The sequence below is a fragment of the Streptopelia decaocto genome, assembly GCF_964273445.1.
Source record: "Streptopelia decaocto genome assembly, chromosome: 6".
NCBI lineage: Eukaryota > Metazoa > Chordata > Aves > Columbiformes > Columbidae > Streptopelia > Streptopelia decaocto.
In genome coordinates, this window is record NC_138660.1 from 6,929,163 (window position 1) to 6,948,624 (window position 19,462).

The 19,462-nt window shown below is 45.2% G+C and overlaps 1 protein-coding gene across 4 annotated transcripts in view; it reads left to right on the forward strand.

Annotated features, from left to right (window-relative positions):
- The window catches only part of TP63 (tumor protein p63), a 106,379-nt gene extending 86,973 nt beyond the window's left edge, over nt 1-19,406 (forward strand). For 3 of the 4 annotated variants that reach the window (XM_082055239.1, XM_082055240.1, XM_082055241.1), the window contains 6 exons: nt 807-889; nt 1,832-1,968; nt 12,934-13,091; nt 14,040-14,184; nt 15,018-15,111; nt 16,399-19,406. In XM_082055239.1, the coding sequence (XP_081911365.1) occupies nt 807-889; nt 1,832-1,968; nt 12,934-13,091; nt 14,040-14,184; nt 15,018-15,111; nt 16,399-16,695 (914 nt within the window). In that variant the 3' untranslated portion in view covers nt 16,696-19,406. Of the gene's footprint in view, nt 1-806; nt 890-1,831; nt 1,969-6,485; nt 10,519-12,933; nt 13,092-14,039; nt 14,185-15,017; nt 15,112-16,398 lie in introns of those variants that run through there. The other variant, XM_082055242.1, reaches the window with a different exon arrangement.
- The last annotated feature ends 56 nt before the right edge of the window (nt 19,407-19,462 follow it).

The window sequence follows — 19,462 nt, forward strand, 5'->3', positions numbered from 1 at the left end:
CAGCCCTGCCAGCAGTGGCTGGAGGGGATGTTTATTTGCCACCCTCAAGGCAAAAGGCTGGGACTCTGTAACCACTTTTTTACATTTACTGCTTGTTTGGTACTCTGTCGTCATTCTCTGCTTCTTCTAGCCAGTGTTTCATGATGTGGCATGTGTCTCCAGCCACAGAGGTTAGACTAGATTAAGACTTCACACAAACCCTGCTGTGCATCAGAGCTGCTCTGACCTCTCTCTGTGCTCTAAAGAGTTCAGTGCACTCATCAGACATACAAGATGTGAAAACTCAGCTTTGCTTTAGCACATATGCTCAGTGATGGCACTGCACTGAACAGCAAGGCAACAGGTTTTAACAGGAGGCAGACTGGAGGAGGGCTTCATTTTGTCAGTGAATTCTGTGTGCTCCTTGCCTGTTGTCTTGCCTTCATGGATCACTGATCCACCAACAGTTCATGAGCACTGCAATACCAAAGCTCACAGTCATTCCTGGAAAGAGCCAGTGCTTGTTTTAGGTACAGCTTGCTGGGGTTTTGCCATATGTGCAGCACTCCTTGGCTGTTTCCCCAAGCAGTATGGTCACCCAACACCTGTAAAGTCATGTCTGCCTTATGGAGCCAGGAGCTGCAAGCACAGCTCTGCAGGGGTTCAGGCAGGGACCCCTTCACAGCACTGAAGATCTGAGCTGGCCATGCACTTCATGTCATGTCTATTTTGTATCTCCCTTTTAAAATTTTCTTTCTTCTTCCTTTTTCTTTTTAATTATTTTTTTTTTTTTTTTAAATGGGATCCTTTTGGGATTTCTCTTCCAGCTTTTCGACAAGGAACTCACGGCATACAGATGACGTCCATCAAAAAAAGACGTTCCCCAGATGATGAGCTCTTATACTTGCCGGTGAGTTCTCTCTATCTTTGCCTTTATTATCCTCCTCAGTGACTTGAGGCAAGTCAACTGCTCACCTGGACCTCAGACAGAACTGAGGATTGGGATGGGATGGGAGTATTTTCAGTCCACAGAGCTACCTATTGTAAATACATATTCCAAACCAAAAAAAAAAAAAAAAAGAAAAATCCCATTAGCTGCTTACTGGAAGTGGCTTGTGCAAGGCAAATGAGAATATCCCAAGTGATTTGTCTGTCCTGGCAGAGACATTGTCTTGGAGGCCAAACTGGGTTTCCTTCTCTGCCATTTCTGGGTCTGTGGTGCTTGAGCTTTCTCTGGAGACCATGAGTGTTTTCTATTGACAAAGATGGATGTTTCTGTGCTTTTATATGTATTACCATCCTTGTGGATTAATAGAAGTGCAATACACTGTGTTAAGGTATGATCAGAAAGGGCAAAAAGTATCTGTAATTGGCCATTTAGCTGCCTCCCCATAAGCCACATTTAGTTGGATAAATCACAAACCATGGTGTTCTTAGAGGAGAAGGGAGAACCAAACCCAACATTCAAATTCAAGTATTCTTTTTTTCCTCAAGGCATGTAATATTCACCGCCAGATCTGTTTATATCTGAGGCAGGTAAAGGCATTTTCTGCCTAACAAACTGGATCAGCAAATTGCTTTCTGTGAGCAGAGATTTACATTGAACAAGATGACAACCCCAAGTTGTTCATTAACCTGCAGCGTCAGATTATTGCTCTTCAACATTATCTGCTGTACCTGTAGCACAAGGCTTATTTGTTCTATTGTGTGTGCATGGAGTATAAACAGAGTATTTGCATCTTGCTCTGGTTGTTTACATGACTTTATCTAAAACTTGCTAAGGTTGCTGACACTATAGATGCAATCCTTTAAGGCTTTTCTTTTTCCCTCTTTTGTTTTTCTCACGATGCAGGTGAGGGGACGGGAGACATATGAAATGCTGCTGAAGATCAAAGAGTCCCTGGAACTAATGCAGTACCTTCCCCAGCACACAATCGAGACCTACCGGCAGCAGCAACAGCAGCAGCACCAGCACTTGCTCCAGAAGCAGTGAGTACGGGTGTGCTCGCGGTGACCTGTGCAGTGAGAGCGGTGGGGAAGAGGGAGAGGAGAGAGACACAGAAGGCTCTGCACAGTTGTTTGTAGGGATGTGGTGCTCAACCGAGGTCCAAGTACTTGCAGAGTACTGTGTTGGTTGGAAAAACCCTTTCCAACAGAAAAGCTTCTTGTTAACCTTCTGGTCAGAGCTGGTAGAAATCAATGCCAGGAGTTTGGCCACAGCCAGGTTTCTGTACAGAACCTAAGAGAGTCTGAGATGCAGATTTTATGACACAAAGCAGCGCTCCTTCCCCAAGTGCAAGTCCTGACTGTTTGTAAGATCCCTCTCTAGTCTCTTATCCCATATAATTCACCTTTTGGCCTCAGAGGAGGACAGGCTCAGAGCCTCATTTCTGACTTCCAGTAGAGCCCAAGGCACAGCCAGGCAGTGCTGTTGAACAGCCTGCGGACAGAAAGCCACTGCATGTGTGTACCCGAGCTGGGGAGCACAGGGTGGGTGTGCTCTTCTCTCATCTGCTCTGTGGGAATGGCAGTGAAGGTGAAGCCATCCACATGTCTTCTCCAGGCTGTCCATCTTGTCAAGAGCATGCAAAGCTGAGACCGAGAGTACCAGCTCAGCTGAGTGCTTGGACCCTACTGCTGAGCATCTATGGTACTGTTGGAGGGCTAGTGTCTCAGCAGGATGTAAATACTTCAGGTTCCTCAGCTATAAAAAGGGAAGCTGAAAGTCAGGAGCAACAATGAAGCATGAAGGAATTGCTTTGGGACCAGGGGAGCTTCGAAGAAAGCTTTTAAAGAATTTTTTTTAAAACTAATTTGTCGCTGATAAGTGTCTCCACGTTGCACATGAGAAAATTTCCATCCAGGCAGACACAGTCCCTATGTGAAGTTGGCTGGCAGGGCTGCAGCAGGGTCACTTCAGGTGGCATAAGTGGCAGGAAGATGGAGAGAAGAAGGGCCAAATAAGTGTCTGGTTTCCATTTGCCCCTCTGTTCCCAAAGCTTTGCAGTTACAGGGTCAGAGGATGACTTCCCAGACAGACCGTAAGCAGTGTCATTCACGGGCATTGCTTCACCTGCTGTATTGGGTGACACAAAATAGTCACCCGAGCTGTAGGTAGCTGCCAGCGGTAGTGCTCAGGATCTCACGCGTTCTTGTGGGTAAGCTCACGCGTCAAGAGGCTGCGGGTATAACTCATTCCTCTGCAGAGGTTAGCACGGGGCCAAGGCACCACATAAGTCCCACTTGAGCCTGTAAGGGATTTGTTTTGGTGCCTTGGCCTAGTCTCAGGACTGCTGCAATACCATGGCTTTCTGCCAGATCTCTGCATGTGTTCACATTTCAACCTGTGTGTTTTTCAGTGTCAGCTGGAGTCTTGTGGAGGTGTGGAAAAAAAAAAAAAAAAAAACAACACACCAACCAAAAAAAGCCTTGTGCCAAAATGGTTCGAGCATCCAGGGGCTCTGGACTCTTCTTTGAGAAACTTAAAATTCTCATTATTATTACTATTTACTTCTATCAGTCATCTACGCTGTTTGTGTATACCATACCTTGTATTTACTAGCTGCTAGGCATTGCAACCTTTGTGCGCTCAGCTGCATGTCTTCAAAGCTCCGCTTGAGCTACAGCCATTTCAGATGAGAAATGGTTTTGTAAGCAGAAATGGATGGCAGGAGATGACAGCTTTCATTTGGTGCTGACAGTTGCTGTGCCATAATTACTGTTTTCAGTCTTCCTATATCAATAGGATGGGTTCTGGGCAACTGAGGTTGGTATTTGTGTTACTTTTAAGACCAGCATGTATAAGTTCGGCCATTTAATTTAATGAAATGGCATGTCTCCTGGCACTTGTCCAGTTATATACTGATTTTTCTCAGCTGCTGAGTGTGCTCAGATACTGGGGAGAAAGATTAAGAGCTTTTAAGGATGCCAGCAGTGGGGAGAAAAAATAACTTAGAGTATTTGTCCAGAGCTGCTGCAGTTGTCTCTGCTGACAGCCTGCCATCAAGCAGGGTCCTCGGTGCTGAAATGCATGTCCAAGCAGTAGCTTCTTAGGTGCAGTTGAGTTCTTTTTTTATGAAGGTATGTGTCCAGGGAAAAGGGGCATTTAGGCTGAAAAGACTCATAGATGCAACTGTACCCCAAAAAAAGAATTGTAAAGGAGCTTCAGGTGTTGATGTGAGAACGGGGAGAGAAGACCTGGTTTGGGTAAGAGCAACCTTGCACGTGAGCAGGTTGTTGGGAGATGTCCTGCCACTGCTTCCTTGTCAGGCCGGCCAAACTCAGCAGCATGGTGACCCCTTTGTGAGTCTGTTTTGGCTTTATAAGAAAATGCCTTTCACTTATTAAGTAGGGATATACTTTCAAAACTCTGTCTCGGTTTGTTTTCATTCGAAGTATATGTTAAAAATGAGAGCTAGAAAAGTCTATATGCAGTAACCAAGTTCAAATGTGTTGGAAGATGTAGGTCTGAGTAGGGCTCTGTGGGACTGGGATGTTTGTGAGTTGCCTTTGGCTCTTTATTCTCAAAATGGAGCTGCATCCACATATGCTCCACAGTCAAGCCTTGATGGAGGAATTACTTGATTTTTCAGTTGACTTTTCTGATCCATGGTTGACAAAGAAAAGCTATCTAGGTGTGTGGGAAGAAGTTTCCCTTTCATTCCTATGACATGGAAAGTTTAATCTTTTTTGACAAGTAGGAAAAGCAAGGATGGCATTATCGTGGTGAATGTTAGTTTTAAAAATATAAATCTGTCCTTTTGGAAAACTGTATAGTTGCTCCAGTGCATACACAGACCAGCATTGCATCTGGCAGGTGAGCAGATGCAATCGTCTTACTGTTTTGGAACAAAAAAAGATAAACCTAGTGATAATGGAAAGCTTTGTGTCCCACAAGATGACCAAAATACTGTAATGCTCCACATTGTGCCAGATTGGCAATCTTTCTCTGTCTCATCTCCTCTCTCTGTTTGCTGCTTTGTGCATGGTTTTCTCTTATATACTGTTATGCCAAATACCTTCATGATCATAGGTGGGAAGCTGTTTTTTTTCTGAAGTTTCTATTCTTCCTTTTCCACTGCCACATCCCAGGGACCATGTTAGAACAGCAGCACACACATTTATTTAGAAGACTCCTTTTCAGGGTCTGCCACCACTTGTTTAGAACATGGATTTGCTGGAAGATCCCTTCTGCCAGAGATACCAGTGGTGGTTGGGGAGGGAAGGTTTGTTCAGTACTCTGGTGTGAAATATGTTTACCATTGATAATCCCAAGGAGTATCTTCACAGTCTTTAATGTTTCACTGGAAAACACTTTTTTGCATTCAGCAAAATTTCCTGTGGTGGGTTCCAACCTGCTGCACACTGTTTTCAGAACAGTCTTTATTTCAATTGGCCATAGCATTGAATCATAGAATATCTTGAGTTGGAAGGAACCCCTAAGGATCATGAAGTCCAACTCCCAAGACTGAAGGGTTTTCACAAAGTCTTCCAATGGCTACCAAGAAGAGGACTCTTATATCCGGGTGGATCCTATGAAAGAAACGTTTGCTGTAATGTATCAGCAGGGCTTCAGCTACCAGCCCACTGGCTGCCTTTCAATCTAGTGAACAGCACAGTTCATTATCCAAATGAGAAGGAATTAACCTCGCAAGTGAGGTATGACAGCGCCGAGCTATCCGATGCCTGGAGTGCTCCAACTGAGATGGGAGCTACAAGGAGCCTCGTGCTTGTTGTCACAGGGAGGAGGCTGGCAGGGAAGGTATTCTTCATACCTCCACCTGGTTATTCTCATTTTCTGTGTAGAAGCTAGTAGTGGATTTTTGCATGATTTGCTTTGGTTTTGTATGTGTGGCAAACTCCAGGCACTCGGATAGTGTCTTCGCTAGAGAATTGCCAATATGAAAGTCAGCAAGAAAAAGGGTGAGATTAGGTATATGAAGGTGCTGTATTTGTTCTACTGGCTCTGAGTACCTTCCACATCAGCTGGCAGCCTCAGGAACCTCTCAGCTTTAGTGCAGAGGGTCCCTCTGGCTTTGAAAAGGAGAGGAGCTGAGATATAATCAATACAGCCATTTCACAGTAGGCACCATCTGCTCTCCCTAGCACCAGGTTCTGGTTTTTAATTGAAGTTTGAAGTGAGCTCAGTGGAAACTGCTTCTCTCCTTTTCCCCTTTGGCTGAGAGATTTTTTTCCTCCTGTATTTGTCATTGGAAACGGTATTGGGGCACCATTTGTACCCATGAGACCAGGACACAGAAATCAGATTTCTCTATCAAGTAGTGCTTTTCTCTTCCTTGCCAAGCACTTGCTAGTACCTGGGGCTTTCCAGCTTTCTAAATCTCAATGTCACATACCCTCACTGTAGGTGCTGAGGCATCTGCTCTTTCCCTCCTTCAAAGCCCGTACTGTGATCATGAAGGTAGAAGGTGACTGTTTCTCTCTTGGTGGCTGGTGAAGGGTCCTTTACATTCATCTTTTTCTTTTCTCTGGTTCCTTCTCTACAGTCTCCTTTCGGCCTGCTTCAGAAGTGAACTCACGGACTCAAGCAGAGACCCTCCCAAACAGACCGATGCCATCCTAAAACATTCCAGCCCCCCAAACCCATCAATATACCCATAAACTGAGCTGCTGGGATCACTTTGCCCAGCTGGCAGGACTAGGAACATTGGGGCAAATACACAGCCTGATAGCAACAGAGTGGATAGTGAGAGTAATCTCCTGAAGGGACTCAAACTTTGCAGAAACAACAGGAACTTCTACAGACCTCTTAGCTGTAGTCCGTAGCATCTGGAGGTCAGGAACCACAATGTTGTCTGTCTTGGTGTAACTTTTTCTTCCTGTTTTTGTAACCTGTTGATACTCTTTCCTGTTACTTCTGTATTTGTGAAACTCGGTGGGGTTTCTCTGAGCAGGTCTCAATTTTAAAATGCCTCTTGTCTTGTTTAAATTAAAATTGTGTTCATGGGCTGGGGGGGGGATAGAAAGAGGGTTGGGTGTGTTTAAACAGTCTGTGATAGTCAATTTTCCCTGTTTTAATGCTGGTCATGCAGTAATAGCACAAGTAGCTGAAGTATTTGCACTGCTGGACAGAGGGAGGCAATAATTATATGAATTGGCACTGGTAAGAAATAATGTGGAGTTTTTTTCCCCTGTAGAAATGCCTACTGATCTGGCATAACAAGTTGTTTTCCCTTGTTTCAAATCACAAAGGGTCTGGTCTAAAAATACATAAAAATAGTAGGGAATACTGGGTGACTTTGACTTTGCACCGGCACTGTTGGCCTCTGCAACCAGTGGCCTTTGCTTTTGCTTATTGTGTCTGTAAAGTATATCCTGGCTTAGCAGCTCCTGCGTAGGAGGCCATTTCTCAGCAAGGACTTGTAAATCTTCACGCTGCTTGTATCAAACTCTACCTCTGAAAGCTGTTTGTATGGGACTTGACAAGGTGGATTTGAATCATTCAGAAACATCATCTCGAAGCGTTAAGCCCAGACCAGCACAAAGGAGGAACAATCAACAGGCAAGTCACACACCACGAAATTCCTGGTATTGCAGATCCTGTGGCACTAGATGCGATGAGGGAGGAGCTGGTTGAGGCTGGATGTGATGGCTGCTGTGCCTATCCCCACCAAGAGGTGCCCAAACATCCTTACATGAAGAACAGCCCCTAATTCTGGTAGAGAAGTATCCTTCAACCCGCACTCTCAGGCAGTGGCATCTCTCCCAAGGAACCCTCTGATGTGAAGAAGTTACTGAAGGTCCCTGTGGCTGGTGTCTGCCCAGACTGGCAGTGGTTGAGGAGCAGAACTCATATATGATCACCAGTTTTAGCGGCCCCTGGGAAATTAAGCCTGGGGCTGGATCAATGCTGTTGGGGACCTCTGTGACTGCAGCACAGTCCATGCTGGATTTAGTTGCGGTGGGTGCACACCTGGCTCTGACACACTTGTGGTTAGGCACAGCCTGAAGAGAAGGTGCCTCCCAAATGCAGAGTGGGCCTCCTGGCCACCCACCAAGGAAAAAAGCCTGATACAGTGGGAGAAGACTTATCTCTGAATGTCACGTCATCCGCTTCCAAGCAGCAGAGCTGTGGTCTGAGCAGGTGATGACTCGTACTAACATCTCCTTTGAGAGCCATATCCCATCTCTGAATATCTCCTTTGTTGTCTTAGCAAGACTTGCTCTACCATGGGAGTGTGGGTGAGGGCTGATGGAGAAGAGTCCCCAAAATTGTGATTAAATATCAATCATAACTAACTAAACACAAGCAGTGACTGTTTCATACAGTTGCAGTTCTGCCATTGTTCCTTGTGTAAAGCTAGCCAAGTCAAGTGCCTTTTTATTTTGCCTGGAAGCTCCAGGAAGTACTTCAAGATCACAAAACAGATAAGATTTGCTCTGTGCTATTTAATCTGGGAGAAGAAAGGCAATACGATTCCTTTCCCTGTGAGAGGTAGGAATCTGAACTGTAAATGCAGCCCAGACATAGGATTATGCTTGGCACTGTCAATCCTTCCAATGAAGGTTTATTCCTGGATGTTGGTTGTGTCTGCTTGTGGATGGCAATACAGACATACTGTGACAGGGACATGCTAATCTGTATCTAGAGTGCTGCTTCAGGGCTTATCCACCAGCAAATTTAAGGAGGCAGACCACCAGAAGATACAAGGCATCCCCAGGCCACATGAGCAGATTCCAGCTCATGCTCCAGTTATGATCTGGTCTGACCTCTAGGAAATCTCTTGTACCACGGAGGGCAATACAGCACCTTGGACTTTCACCAAACAAGAATGTAAATTATTTGGAACCCACTTTCCCCTGGAAAGGCTTTCTGATTTGTCCTCCTTACCTACAAGAGGATGCCAATTATGAAACTGGTCTTAATGATGACTTGATTTGCTCTCTAGCTACAAGGTGTTTATCTTACAAGGTGCTTTTTTCTTTGTTTGTTTTTAATCAAATAACCTGGAGCTAGAAGCAAGTGGAGTTGCTTAGTAGTCTGTCCTCTACAGATAAAAGAAGAAAGCTTTTTTCCAGCTGTCTTTTGTTTGCTTCTTTGACATCTCTAAGACTTCAGAAAAGTAAGCCTTTTCCTTTTGAGGAATAACCAAGTGGACTAATTGGGCCTTATCAGTCAGTCAGGTCATATTAGTCTATGTCAACTAATTGATTTCCTATAGCTGCATTTTCTGGAGAGCAGATTGCATCCACTGCCTGCCTTGGGAAATTCCCATACCCAAAATCTAAGGGGAGTCATTATCACCACCCTTGTCGCTGTGCTGTAGTTGCTGTCTGCCTAGTGACCATCAGGGCTCCTTCTTTCCATGCTCCGAGTTAGTTACCAAACCTACAAACCACTTGTATGGTTGAAAAGATGCACTATTTCTTGCTTTAGAGTAGCAGCTGTTTGAGATGTGGTCAGCAAAAGTGCCTCTCTGCTCTTTCGTGTCTTGCTTCATGTTCCTTCAAAGTGGATGAGTGCAACTGAACATCATCTGTGTCACTTGTGAGCCATCACTAGACTACAGCAGTGACATCCCAGTGTTATGCAGCACAGTGGGCAACCTTACTTGAAAAAACATTGCCGATGGGCATCATGACCATGTGTGAACTTAGGATGTAACCCCTGCTGCACTTGCTTTGGCTACTGCAAGGGCAGAGCCAGGCAGCTTTTATTCCACTTGGGTCTCTCTGCGTTGTGACTAGCTCCAGCTCTTCAGGAATAGCAAACTATCGGCACAGGGGCTCAGGTGAAATCTTAAACTCTCTGAGCTGCCCTCTTCTTGCACTTAATGATTTTTCATATCATTTACATTAAGGGTGCTTACATGACAGTGTGATCATTCAGTGTGAATAAGGACTCTAGGACTGGCCTACTGAATCAGGTAATTGGTCTATCCAAGCAGTTTCCTACCTCTGGTGACAGGCTGATATCCAGTGAGCTGGGAAAGCACATAATTATATAGGGTAACCTGTGAACTGAACTGTACTTCATATGTGGGAGAAGGAAGTTCCTTCCTGACCTCTTGAGATGATCGGTATATGCCTTGAAGCATAAGAGGCGATTGCCCTCATATGAGCTTGCAGAACTGTAAATGTCATTGGTTAAATAATTACATAGCCTCTTGAAGAGAGAAGAATCAGTTGTGGAATGTGACTCAGTGCCTTTCATATCAGACTGTTCCAAGAAGTATAATAGACTCTTAATTGAAGTCCTTATACCTTGATATTAAAATGCATTTCATTGGCATTGATATCAAAGAAATGTTAATGCTCCTACTTCTAATCTTTCTTGAGACATAGTAAGTATAATTTTAATGAAAATCACTGTGCATGACATTCTTATAATGCCTGTTAAAAAAAAAAGAGAGAAAAAAGCAATATATTTTAAATGAATACTCAAACACCGTATAGCCTGTGTGTTTAATACCAAAACCATTTTATTGTGTTTCTGAGGCTGTTGCTATATTGATGTGTGACATTAATTTTCAATAAAATTTTGCATCTTGGTTGATCTTGGGACTTTTCTTTGGCTAGATGGCTTTCTCTAGACCTTGTTCATGTCTGCTCATGTGATGGAATAGTTTAGTTGAAATGAGTATGGGTACGAAGAAAAAATGCTTTTGTTTCCTTTTTAATTCACTTGAGCTTGATTGTCTTAATCTTGATTCTTATGAGTATGAATGAGATAAGAATGGATTCCTTAAGCTATGTTACAGTATGCATTTGTTTTATATAGTGCAGGGTGCCTTGGGTTGGCTTGTGCTCGCTTGCTACTCTTTTTTCTTTATCCCAAAAGTATTTTATAGACTCCTAACTAGCTTCGCTGAGGTCACTGTTAATGGTGGAGAGGGCAAGAGATTAAAAAAAAAAAAAAAAAAACCACAATAAAAAGGTTCTAGTCATGAGCCCTCTGCATAAAAACTGTGCTGAGCTTAGACAACGCAACTATATCTTTTTTGGAAAGTCTTTGCTGTTTTGATTAGGAATTTCACTGTGTATGTGGTGACCTCCTCAGTTGCATATCATGTGGATTTTGCTCTAAGAGACTAGTCAAGTGTGTATTAATTTTGGCTGAAGCTCAGTTATGATAGGTGCCTGAACCCATAAAGCAGAAATATTCATTTTGGTCCTAAATCCAGAAGCCTCTTAGGTTAAGGGTGGTGTCAACCTGACTTGAATTTCATGGCTGGCCTCAACTTTTATAATTGGTGAATTGAAACCTCAGATCTGAATCATTACCTTAACCTTGAAAAGTTGGATCTGAACTTCATGGCTCGGTTTCACTTCCCCTTGGGAGTTGCTGCCATCATTAATATTAATTTGTGAAGCTTCTTGTGCTTTCCACTTCCTTGAGTCTATGAAGTTTGCTGGATCTTGTCCTGCATCTTCACTGCCAAAGGACAGTTCACACCCTTCTGTACCTCCTGTAATTGTGTAATTAGGTAACATTTCTTCGGGGCCTTAGATACTCTAGCCTGTTAGCATCGGTGTTTTCTCCACCCAACACTGCAAGTCTTAAAAGTGCAGGAAGCTAGAGACAATGTAATTGCATGAAACTTGACCTTGAGTGCTGAAGGTTTTAATAAATTATCTAGGAATAAGCCTTTTCTTTCCTTTACACTTTGCTTATTTGAAGTAATAATTATTCTCTTTGCATAGAAGGAAAACCAGTTCCCAGGAATTGGTGTAACCAGTTATACCCAGACGAACAAGTTTCCCAATGGGAAATGAGATGGGAATGTGCCTTTGCACGTTCACTGCGGGGTCACCGTGGTGTGGCCGAATGAGTGCTGGGCTCTGCGGCGAGCCGGGTGACCTCTGGTCTGTGGGGTGAGCATGGCTTGGGAGGGTATGTCGTGTTTGGGAAGTGTGCCTGCTTCCCCAGAACCTTTGCCCAGTCTTGCACATGCGCTTGGTGTCAGAGAAAGAAAAACCCGTTGTCTTGTGGCATGGCAATGCTCTGCCAATTGCGCTGTTGGGCCCGCTTTAATGATCATTTTCTGCATATCCTAAATAAGACCCCACTCCAGATGGGATGCCACAGCTGTAACTTGATCAGTGAACTGGGCTGTCGTTCAGAAGCTGTCTGTTCTTTGCGCTCCAGATTGCTTACGAGGTGGGATTGCAGCTGGGACCCTCGGGGCTGGCGACAGGGAGCTCGCCAGAAAGCTTCTCTGGCCCAGTTCATGGAAATGTTGGATGGAGTTTGGGGCTGTCTGGACTTGAGGAAAGCTAGAGCCGTTATCAAGTGGTAATAATAATCTGATACTCTTTGCAAGCAGCCTGCAGGGTTTGAGTACCAAGTTCTCCTGAACACAAGCAGAAGCCTGTGCGTCGGCATCCCAGGCAGCTCTGACCATCTCAGTAGTGGTCCTTAAGGTGTATGGAGTCTGTCTTGAGCAAAGAGCCTCTGGCTGTTATAGACACACCTAATAACAACCTGATTATGTGAATAACTAGGAAATTTGGAGAAACCAAGGTAATAAGTGTGACTCAATCTGAAAATTGTTTCTGCAGTCAGGTTTTAGGGGCAGTTAGGATGATTTGAGATAGCTTCCTTAGCTCTTGTTCTTACAAAAAAGCCTCTGACCACAGGAGAGTTTAACTTAAAAATACTATTTTTGAGTTTTGGCAGCTGTTTTCTGGCTTTACATATGTGCTTTTCAGCTGAAAAACTTCTGTAGAAATTTTTCCTTAAATAAAAACATTTGAACTGAAAGTGAAGCTCCCCTTTGTTGGTATTTCAACATGTGTTTCATCTGGGAAACTTCTTATTTCCTGTTGACTCTCTCTCTCTCCAATGATTTTTATCTGTGATGCTCCCATGATGTCAGTGATTTCACTAGCAGTAGCTCACCATTGCCACAAACAAGAAACATAGACCCTTGGATGCCGCCTCTTAACAAACAACCACTGTGATTCCTATCCTAACATCTCCTTGGTTTGCAGGACCTCCATGCAGTCACAGTCATCCTATGGCTCCAACTCTCCACCGCTCAGCAAAATGAACAGCATGAACAAGCTGCCCTCGGTCAGCCAGCTAATTAACCCCCAGCAGCGCAATGCCCTGACCCCAACCACCATCCCTGACGGCATGGGAACCAACAGTAAGAAACCCTCACTCCTTCTCCTGCTCTGTGTGTGCACCCCACTAATCTAGGGAAGGAGACTTGGCATTCCCAAGTGGCTAGTGTTAGTCTGGGGATCCTAGAGCACAGCCAAATACTGCTTGCTGCTGTGCCACAAGGCGAGTCACCTGCTTTCTCCAAGCTTCAGCATCCTTCTCTGAGCCTCACAGGGGTGCACAGAGCTACTTCTCACTTCAGATCTGTCTGGCTTCATTGTCTTCCAAGACTTGTTGTTTCTTCCTTTCCCAGCAGAGGAGATGCAAACCTTGGCAAACTGTTCTCCCCTAAGTTCAATTAAGACCCTTCTCAGTTCCGAAGGAAATATCTGCTTTTCACAGCTCTGTAACCTGCTTCCTCCTGGCTGCTTAAGAGTGTCCAACAGCCCTGTAAATCCAGGATGACAGACATGGTTCTGGGGGCTGAGTTTTGTTGTGTGTGTATATATATATATATATATTTATTTTTTTTTTCTAAATTTCAAAAGCACTGGGCTCTTGCCCACACCTGTTGCTGATCCCCTTTAGGTGCTCTTGGTGTCTCTGAAAACAAAGCTGTTTGGCTTCCGTATTGGGTTACTCTGCTGGCTCTGTCCCACTCCTCTCCTGCAGCAGAGAAAGCTGAGATGCCTACGGCTTCCTTAGGTTTCTACCAAGCCTGTTTGTAAGGGACAGTGACGCGGTGGCGGCGACGCTGCTGACAGTTGCTCTGGCGAGGGAAGAGCACCTGAAGGACTGTCTGTCATCTGATCTTTGTGTGGTCATTGTGGCCCTGCCTGAAGCTCCCCGTCAGCTTGCTCTGTGTGGGGCTTTGCAGGGGATCTTAGGCTGCTTTGGCTGTGGGTGCTGTCCCTCGGTGCCATGCTGGGGGCGAAGTGGTGGTCCAGGGATGCCTGGGTAACAATGTGCTCCTCCTTCTTCTCTCCTCCAGTTCCCATGATGGGCACCCATATGGCCATGACCGGCGACATGAATGGCCTCAGCCCCACGCAGGCGCTGCCTCCTCCCCTCTCCATGCCTTCAACGTCCCACTGCACCCCCCCTCCTCCGTACCCCACAGACTGCAGCATTGTCAGGTGAGCGGGATCAGGCTGCCTGGCACACATTTCCCACCCACAGGGAGCAGAGGCCTCATATCAGGAGCCTTGAAGGGTCCTGCTGGGTCTCTTGCCCTGTTCTCCTGGAGCAATGGATCCCAGTGAGTCTTGGCAGTCCTGGGGCTGGCACCCTCAAACCCCCACCTCTGAGCAGCTGAGAGAAACAGGGCCATTAGGACTGCAGGAAAGTCGAGGGACACAGCATCTGTTGGACTGGTGGAACTGAGGGCACCAGGCAGACTTGTAAACTGTTGTTTTGTTTTTTTTCCCCTTTGGCCATTCAACAAGGCATGGCTGGGCTCAGAAGCCCCTCTGCCCTTCCATGAGGTCACACAGTTTGAAAGATGCTGACCACGAGGAGGAATCCTTTACACTTAGGGAGAAATGTGCTGATTTTTAAGTACTTTGTGTGATGCGTCTGAGCCCCAGACCCAGCGCCTTGCTGAAGCCCTCTATCTGTGCAGGCTGCCATGGGGTCAGCCACCTTCTGGGTACAGTGACCTGGCAGGACGGTCCCTGGGAGCCTTCCTGCCCCAAGATCCAGGCCGTGCAGCACTGGCTGTTGACCAAGGCAAGGTGCTACCGTAAGGGTTGTCTGCTAGGCGCTGAGCTGAAGGACTCCCTGATTTGTTTGATGTGGCAGCAATGTGACTTGCTGGCCTGGAATGTCTTGGAGAAGGTCAAGCCAAGGGTGAAAAAGCTTTGTCTCCTGTTGCTGCAAGTTGGCTGAGTGTTTGGTTTTTCTGTGGTTTGGGCTGTTGCAGCCAGGGTGATCCTTTTTTCTCTCTCCTTCCTTCCTTCCTCCTCTGCAGCTTCTTAGCGAGGTTGGGCTGCTCATCCTGTGTGGATTATTTCACGACCCAGGGGCTGACCACCATCTATCAGATTGAGCATTACTCCATGGATGTAAGTAACTCCTCACTGTTTCCTTCATTTGCACTCTTGGCCCTGCTTTAGGAATGGGTCAGAAATCCAGGCTCAGTATATTTTTATATGATTAGTTTTATTTAAGGCTGTTGTACATGGGGAAGACTTACTGTGAGATGAAGAGAGGCTGGACTCAGGGCCAGAGTTGTAACGGCTTTGCCTGGCACAGAGGAAAAGTGTCTCCCTCTCCCCACTACTCTCTGTTTTAGCCCCCTAAATGGCCCCAGCCCACATGCCTGTTAATTCTGCAAGGCTTGGTTTCAGTTTACACAGCTCTGAAACACCTCACTTGCCTGCAGACGAGTAGGCTGTCCAGAAATGGTCTGCATTTTTTCCCCTCCCTGCTTCTGTTTTCTGACCTTACCTTAACAATCTTCCCTTGCCACTGGCATCTCAGCCCTGGTGTGGTTTTGTTTTTCTTTTTCTTTTTCTTTTTTTTTTTCTTTTCTTTTTTTTTCCCCTTGCATGGCTTTTGCTGCAGGGTCGCTGCTTCCTCTCCTGTGCTATTGCTCTCTTCAGAGCTGGCTGTCTCATATTTTTTGCTCTGAGATTCTGCAAAGCTGTGGTGTTTCTGCTTCCCAGCATGGGCTGCCTTCCTGCTGCTGCTTCTCTAATTAGAAAAGCTGACCCAAATTAACCAAGGCTGGTTGCTATTTTCTTCAGAAGCTGATATCACGTTTCCCAGAGTTTAGGTAATGCTACCCTCAGGTACTGCACCAGAGATGATGAGGCCTCAAAGTCCAAGTTTTCCAAGGTTATATGTCTGTCCTTAAATTTTGATTATGTTCAAGTAATTAAGGCAGCTCCTGTAGAGTCAGACTCTACACTGGAGCTCAGGCTTGAATTCTAAAATCCTTTTGCAGGCTTTGAAATAAACACAGAAGTTTTTGAAGTCATTGAATTTCTGCAGCCCAGCATCCCCCACCATAGACAACCAGCAGCTCTCCCTCAGGTTGTCTTGAAGGCCTTGCAGTCCAGTTAAACATCTAGCTTTAAGTCACCATATCTTATGCATGAATGTGTGCTTTGTGTCACTTCAAAACAGACCTTGTGTCATTAGTCCTTGCTGCCTCATGGCTACATGTGCTTGTTTGGCAGTGAACCACCACCTTCAGGATTAGTCTTCTACAGTGCATCCTGGCCACCTGGATTTTAGCAGTTTTGTTGGTTAATAGGCATTTGCAGAGTGGCCCAGAGGCTGCTTCTAATCCTGGAGCCCAGCCTGCTCAGGGATCGCCCTGTTAAGACCTCTACCTTACCTTGCAGGATCTGGTGAGCCTCAAGATCCCGGAGCAGTTCCGCCATGCCATCTGGAAGGGTATCCTGGACCACCGGCAGCTCCATGACTTCTCCTCCCCTCCCCACCTCCTGCGCACCCCCAGCGGCGCCTCCACCGTCAGCGTGGGCTCCAGCGAGACCCGGGGGGAGCGGGTCATCGACGCGGTCCGCTTCACGCTCCGGCAGACCATTTCATTCCCGCCCCGCGACGAGTGGAACGACTTCAACTTTGACATGGATGCCCGGCGCAACAAACAGCAACGCATCAAGGAGGAAGGGGAGTGAGACACGCAGACCGCCCCCTCCGCCCCGCCTCGGCCACAAACTGCTTAGCCCTTCGTTTGTCTTCCTTTCCATTTGGTACCGCACTCCTGGACGAAGGGTGGGAGGGAGCCTTCTTGCTCACTCATGCTAGTTATGCTCTTGATGCTGTCTAGGTCATGTTCCTGGGCTGCGACCTCCACCCCGGCTCTCACGAGGGGAAGAGCTGAGCGAAGGGGGAAGGCGGGTGGTTTTTCCTTGAAAGCCATTGACCATCTTGAGAAGGCATCGTTCTTATTTCATGTTTTCCTTTGGGGAGAGGGCTTCTTTTCTTGACTTTTGAATCCTCATACACCTCGTGGGTGTCCTGACGTGCAAACTTGCCTCATCCAGTGATCCTGCTTTTCAAAGCGGGAAGGTTAAAATGAATTTTTAAAAGCTGAAACAAACAAAAAAAACCCAACAACCCTAAAACTAAGTGCAAAAAGCCTCAAGCCACCACACCCTGAACTGGCAGTTCATCCGAAAAATAAATGGGAATTGGTCTGCTGAATGTTGCACTTAAACAGCCTCTTCCCACGGAGCTAAGCACTCTGTTCATGTATAATATTCTCAGTGGAGACAGCACATGCACTTTGCTGGGCAGGCCAGTGCTTATGGCCACCACTTTGTCCTTACCCTCGCCTTCTTTTGGAAAAACAAACAAACCCACACCTGCTGTCTCTTCTCTTTTTGAATTTACATTCATGTGTATGTCCTGGTTTGCTTGTTTCAGGATATAAACACAAATATAACAGTCACTCTTTACTTCTGTCCCCCACCCAAACTTTAGCTGTTCTGTACTACTACTGACATTTAAGTGAGCGAATTAGGCTTTGCCGCATACGCAGCCTGGTTAGTTTAGCATAAGGATTTGCCTGCCTAGCCTCTAGTTGAACACAGGACCAGCTGAGAGCTGCACACTGATTTGTAGGGCTTCAGCTATCCTAAACCCAGGCAATCTTTTATTTAGACTATGCTAGATTGGTTTCCTGCCAAGTAAAGTAGAACCATCTTTAGATATATCTGTAATAGGCTGGAGCCTGTCGTGGTTTGTTGCTGGTGACTATAGACTAAGAGACGAGCAACTAGAAGTGGAGAGTAAAAAAAAGCAATTTCCAACTGCCTTTGAACAAGGACCAGTTCCTGGTAATATGAGTGTTGCTACTACAAGAAGTCATGTTTACACGAGAAATTGATTTTTCTCTTCTTTTTCTTTATTGGTCCTACAGCAGCTGTGCTCTGAGGCATTTTCTGACTGCCAGTGATCCTGTGGACCAGTAACCTACCAAAGTGTGTTTTCACATTTATATTGGCCAAGGTAGCGAGACTCTTAACGTATATAAAACAAACGTAAACTGAGGAGCTCGGCTCAGCACAGCTGTTTTCAAGCTGGCTTGCTGTTTTTAACAGCCTGATTTCTTTTGGTTGGGGAAAGATGATAAAAGCAGCTTGAATGAGTTGTCATCCTACCTTGCTACAACCAAATAATCTCGTTTCAGTGCAGTGGCTGTTTTCTGGTCCCTGCTATGTGCCAGATGTTTCATTAAAGTTGAGTATTGTTGTTAGCATCCTCCTCTGTCTGTTGTGCCAGGTCTGTGTTGCATTCAAATACTGCCTTTTGGTGACTATGCAAGCCTATTTTGGATAGCTCTAAATGGTAAGGCAAGATGAGTACCCTGTAAACTGTGTATATACATACTTTTTTTTGTATTTGTAATTTTTGTTTCCTACAGCATAACGTGCCGATTTTTATTTCTTCTGGGGCTACCGGGTCTGACAGAACCACAACAAAATGTTGTTTTTTTGTTTTTGTTTTTTTATTATTATTTTTATGCAGAATGCTTACAATCTACATTGTAACAAATGACTCATGGCTGGACAAATATATTTGTATTTTTCATACTGAGATTCCTGTGTTACTTTGCAGTTGAGAGGGGAGGGAGCAGGTACTGAAAGCCTGTTTTATAATTTTATTTTGTAACACTTCAAAGAGCAGTGTCCTAGATTTCAAAGTGTTTAACATGCTCAGTGTGGAAAACTTACTATGTCTTTTTCTTTTCTTATATGCGATGAAAGAAGCGAGTCATCCTGCTCTTGTCTCTATGCAAGAATTAACTCAGCGGGGCAGTGTTAGTGCAGGGAAAGTGATAGAGCCGGTACTTTGCAAATTCCTGGAGGTGAATTAGGTTGTGCCTTTCCCACCCCCAAGGTTTTGCATCTCCATTGTGTAATCCTTCTGAGCTGCTTCAGTATTGTACAAATATTGATGTAAAAATACTGTCATTTTAGGGCCTAGGAAGCTTGTGACTAGAAAGGTTAATGCTGTGTCCAGAGTTTGGGTGCAAGAACTTCAGTATCTGCTTTTCAACATACCCATAAGAATGGAGCTTTTCTGCTGCATCACTAATGAATAAAATATATGCTGTGAAAACCTTTTTTCCACTGCATACCACTATGGAGCCGACCTCTGTATAACTGGAGTCTTAAAGTGAGTTTGAACTGCTGTAGCTTTTACCCTCCCCTGTAGAGCTGTGATTTGTTTGTTTGTTTGTTTGTTTTGTTTTGATACGTCTCTGATCTGAGAATCTCTCAATGCTTGTAGCAATGACAGTGTTGCCTTAACCAAGACCAGTGTGTGTTTTGGAACACCTTGTTGTTGAAGTGGATGAAAATAAAAGCCAAACTGAAAATGACACAGAATTCGCGAAGAGTTTCTTTTCTTGCTTGTACACCTTCTTGGAAAGGAGCA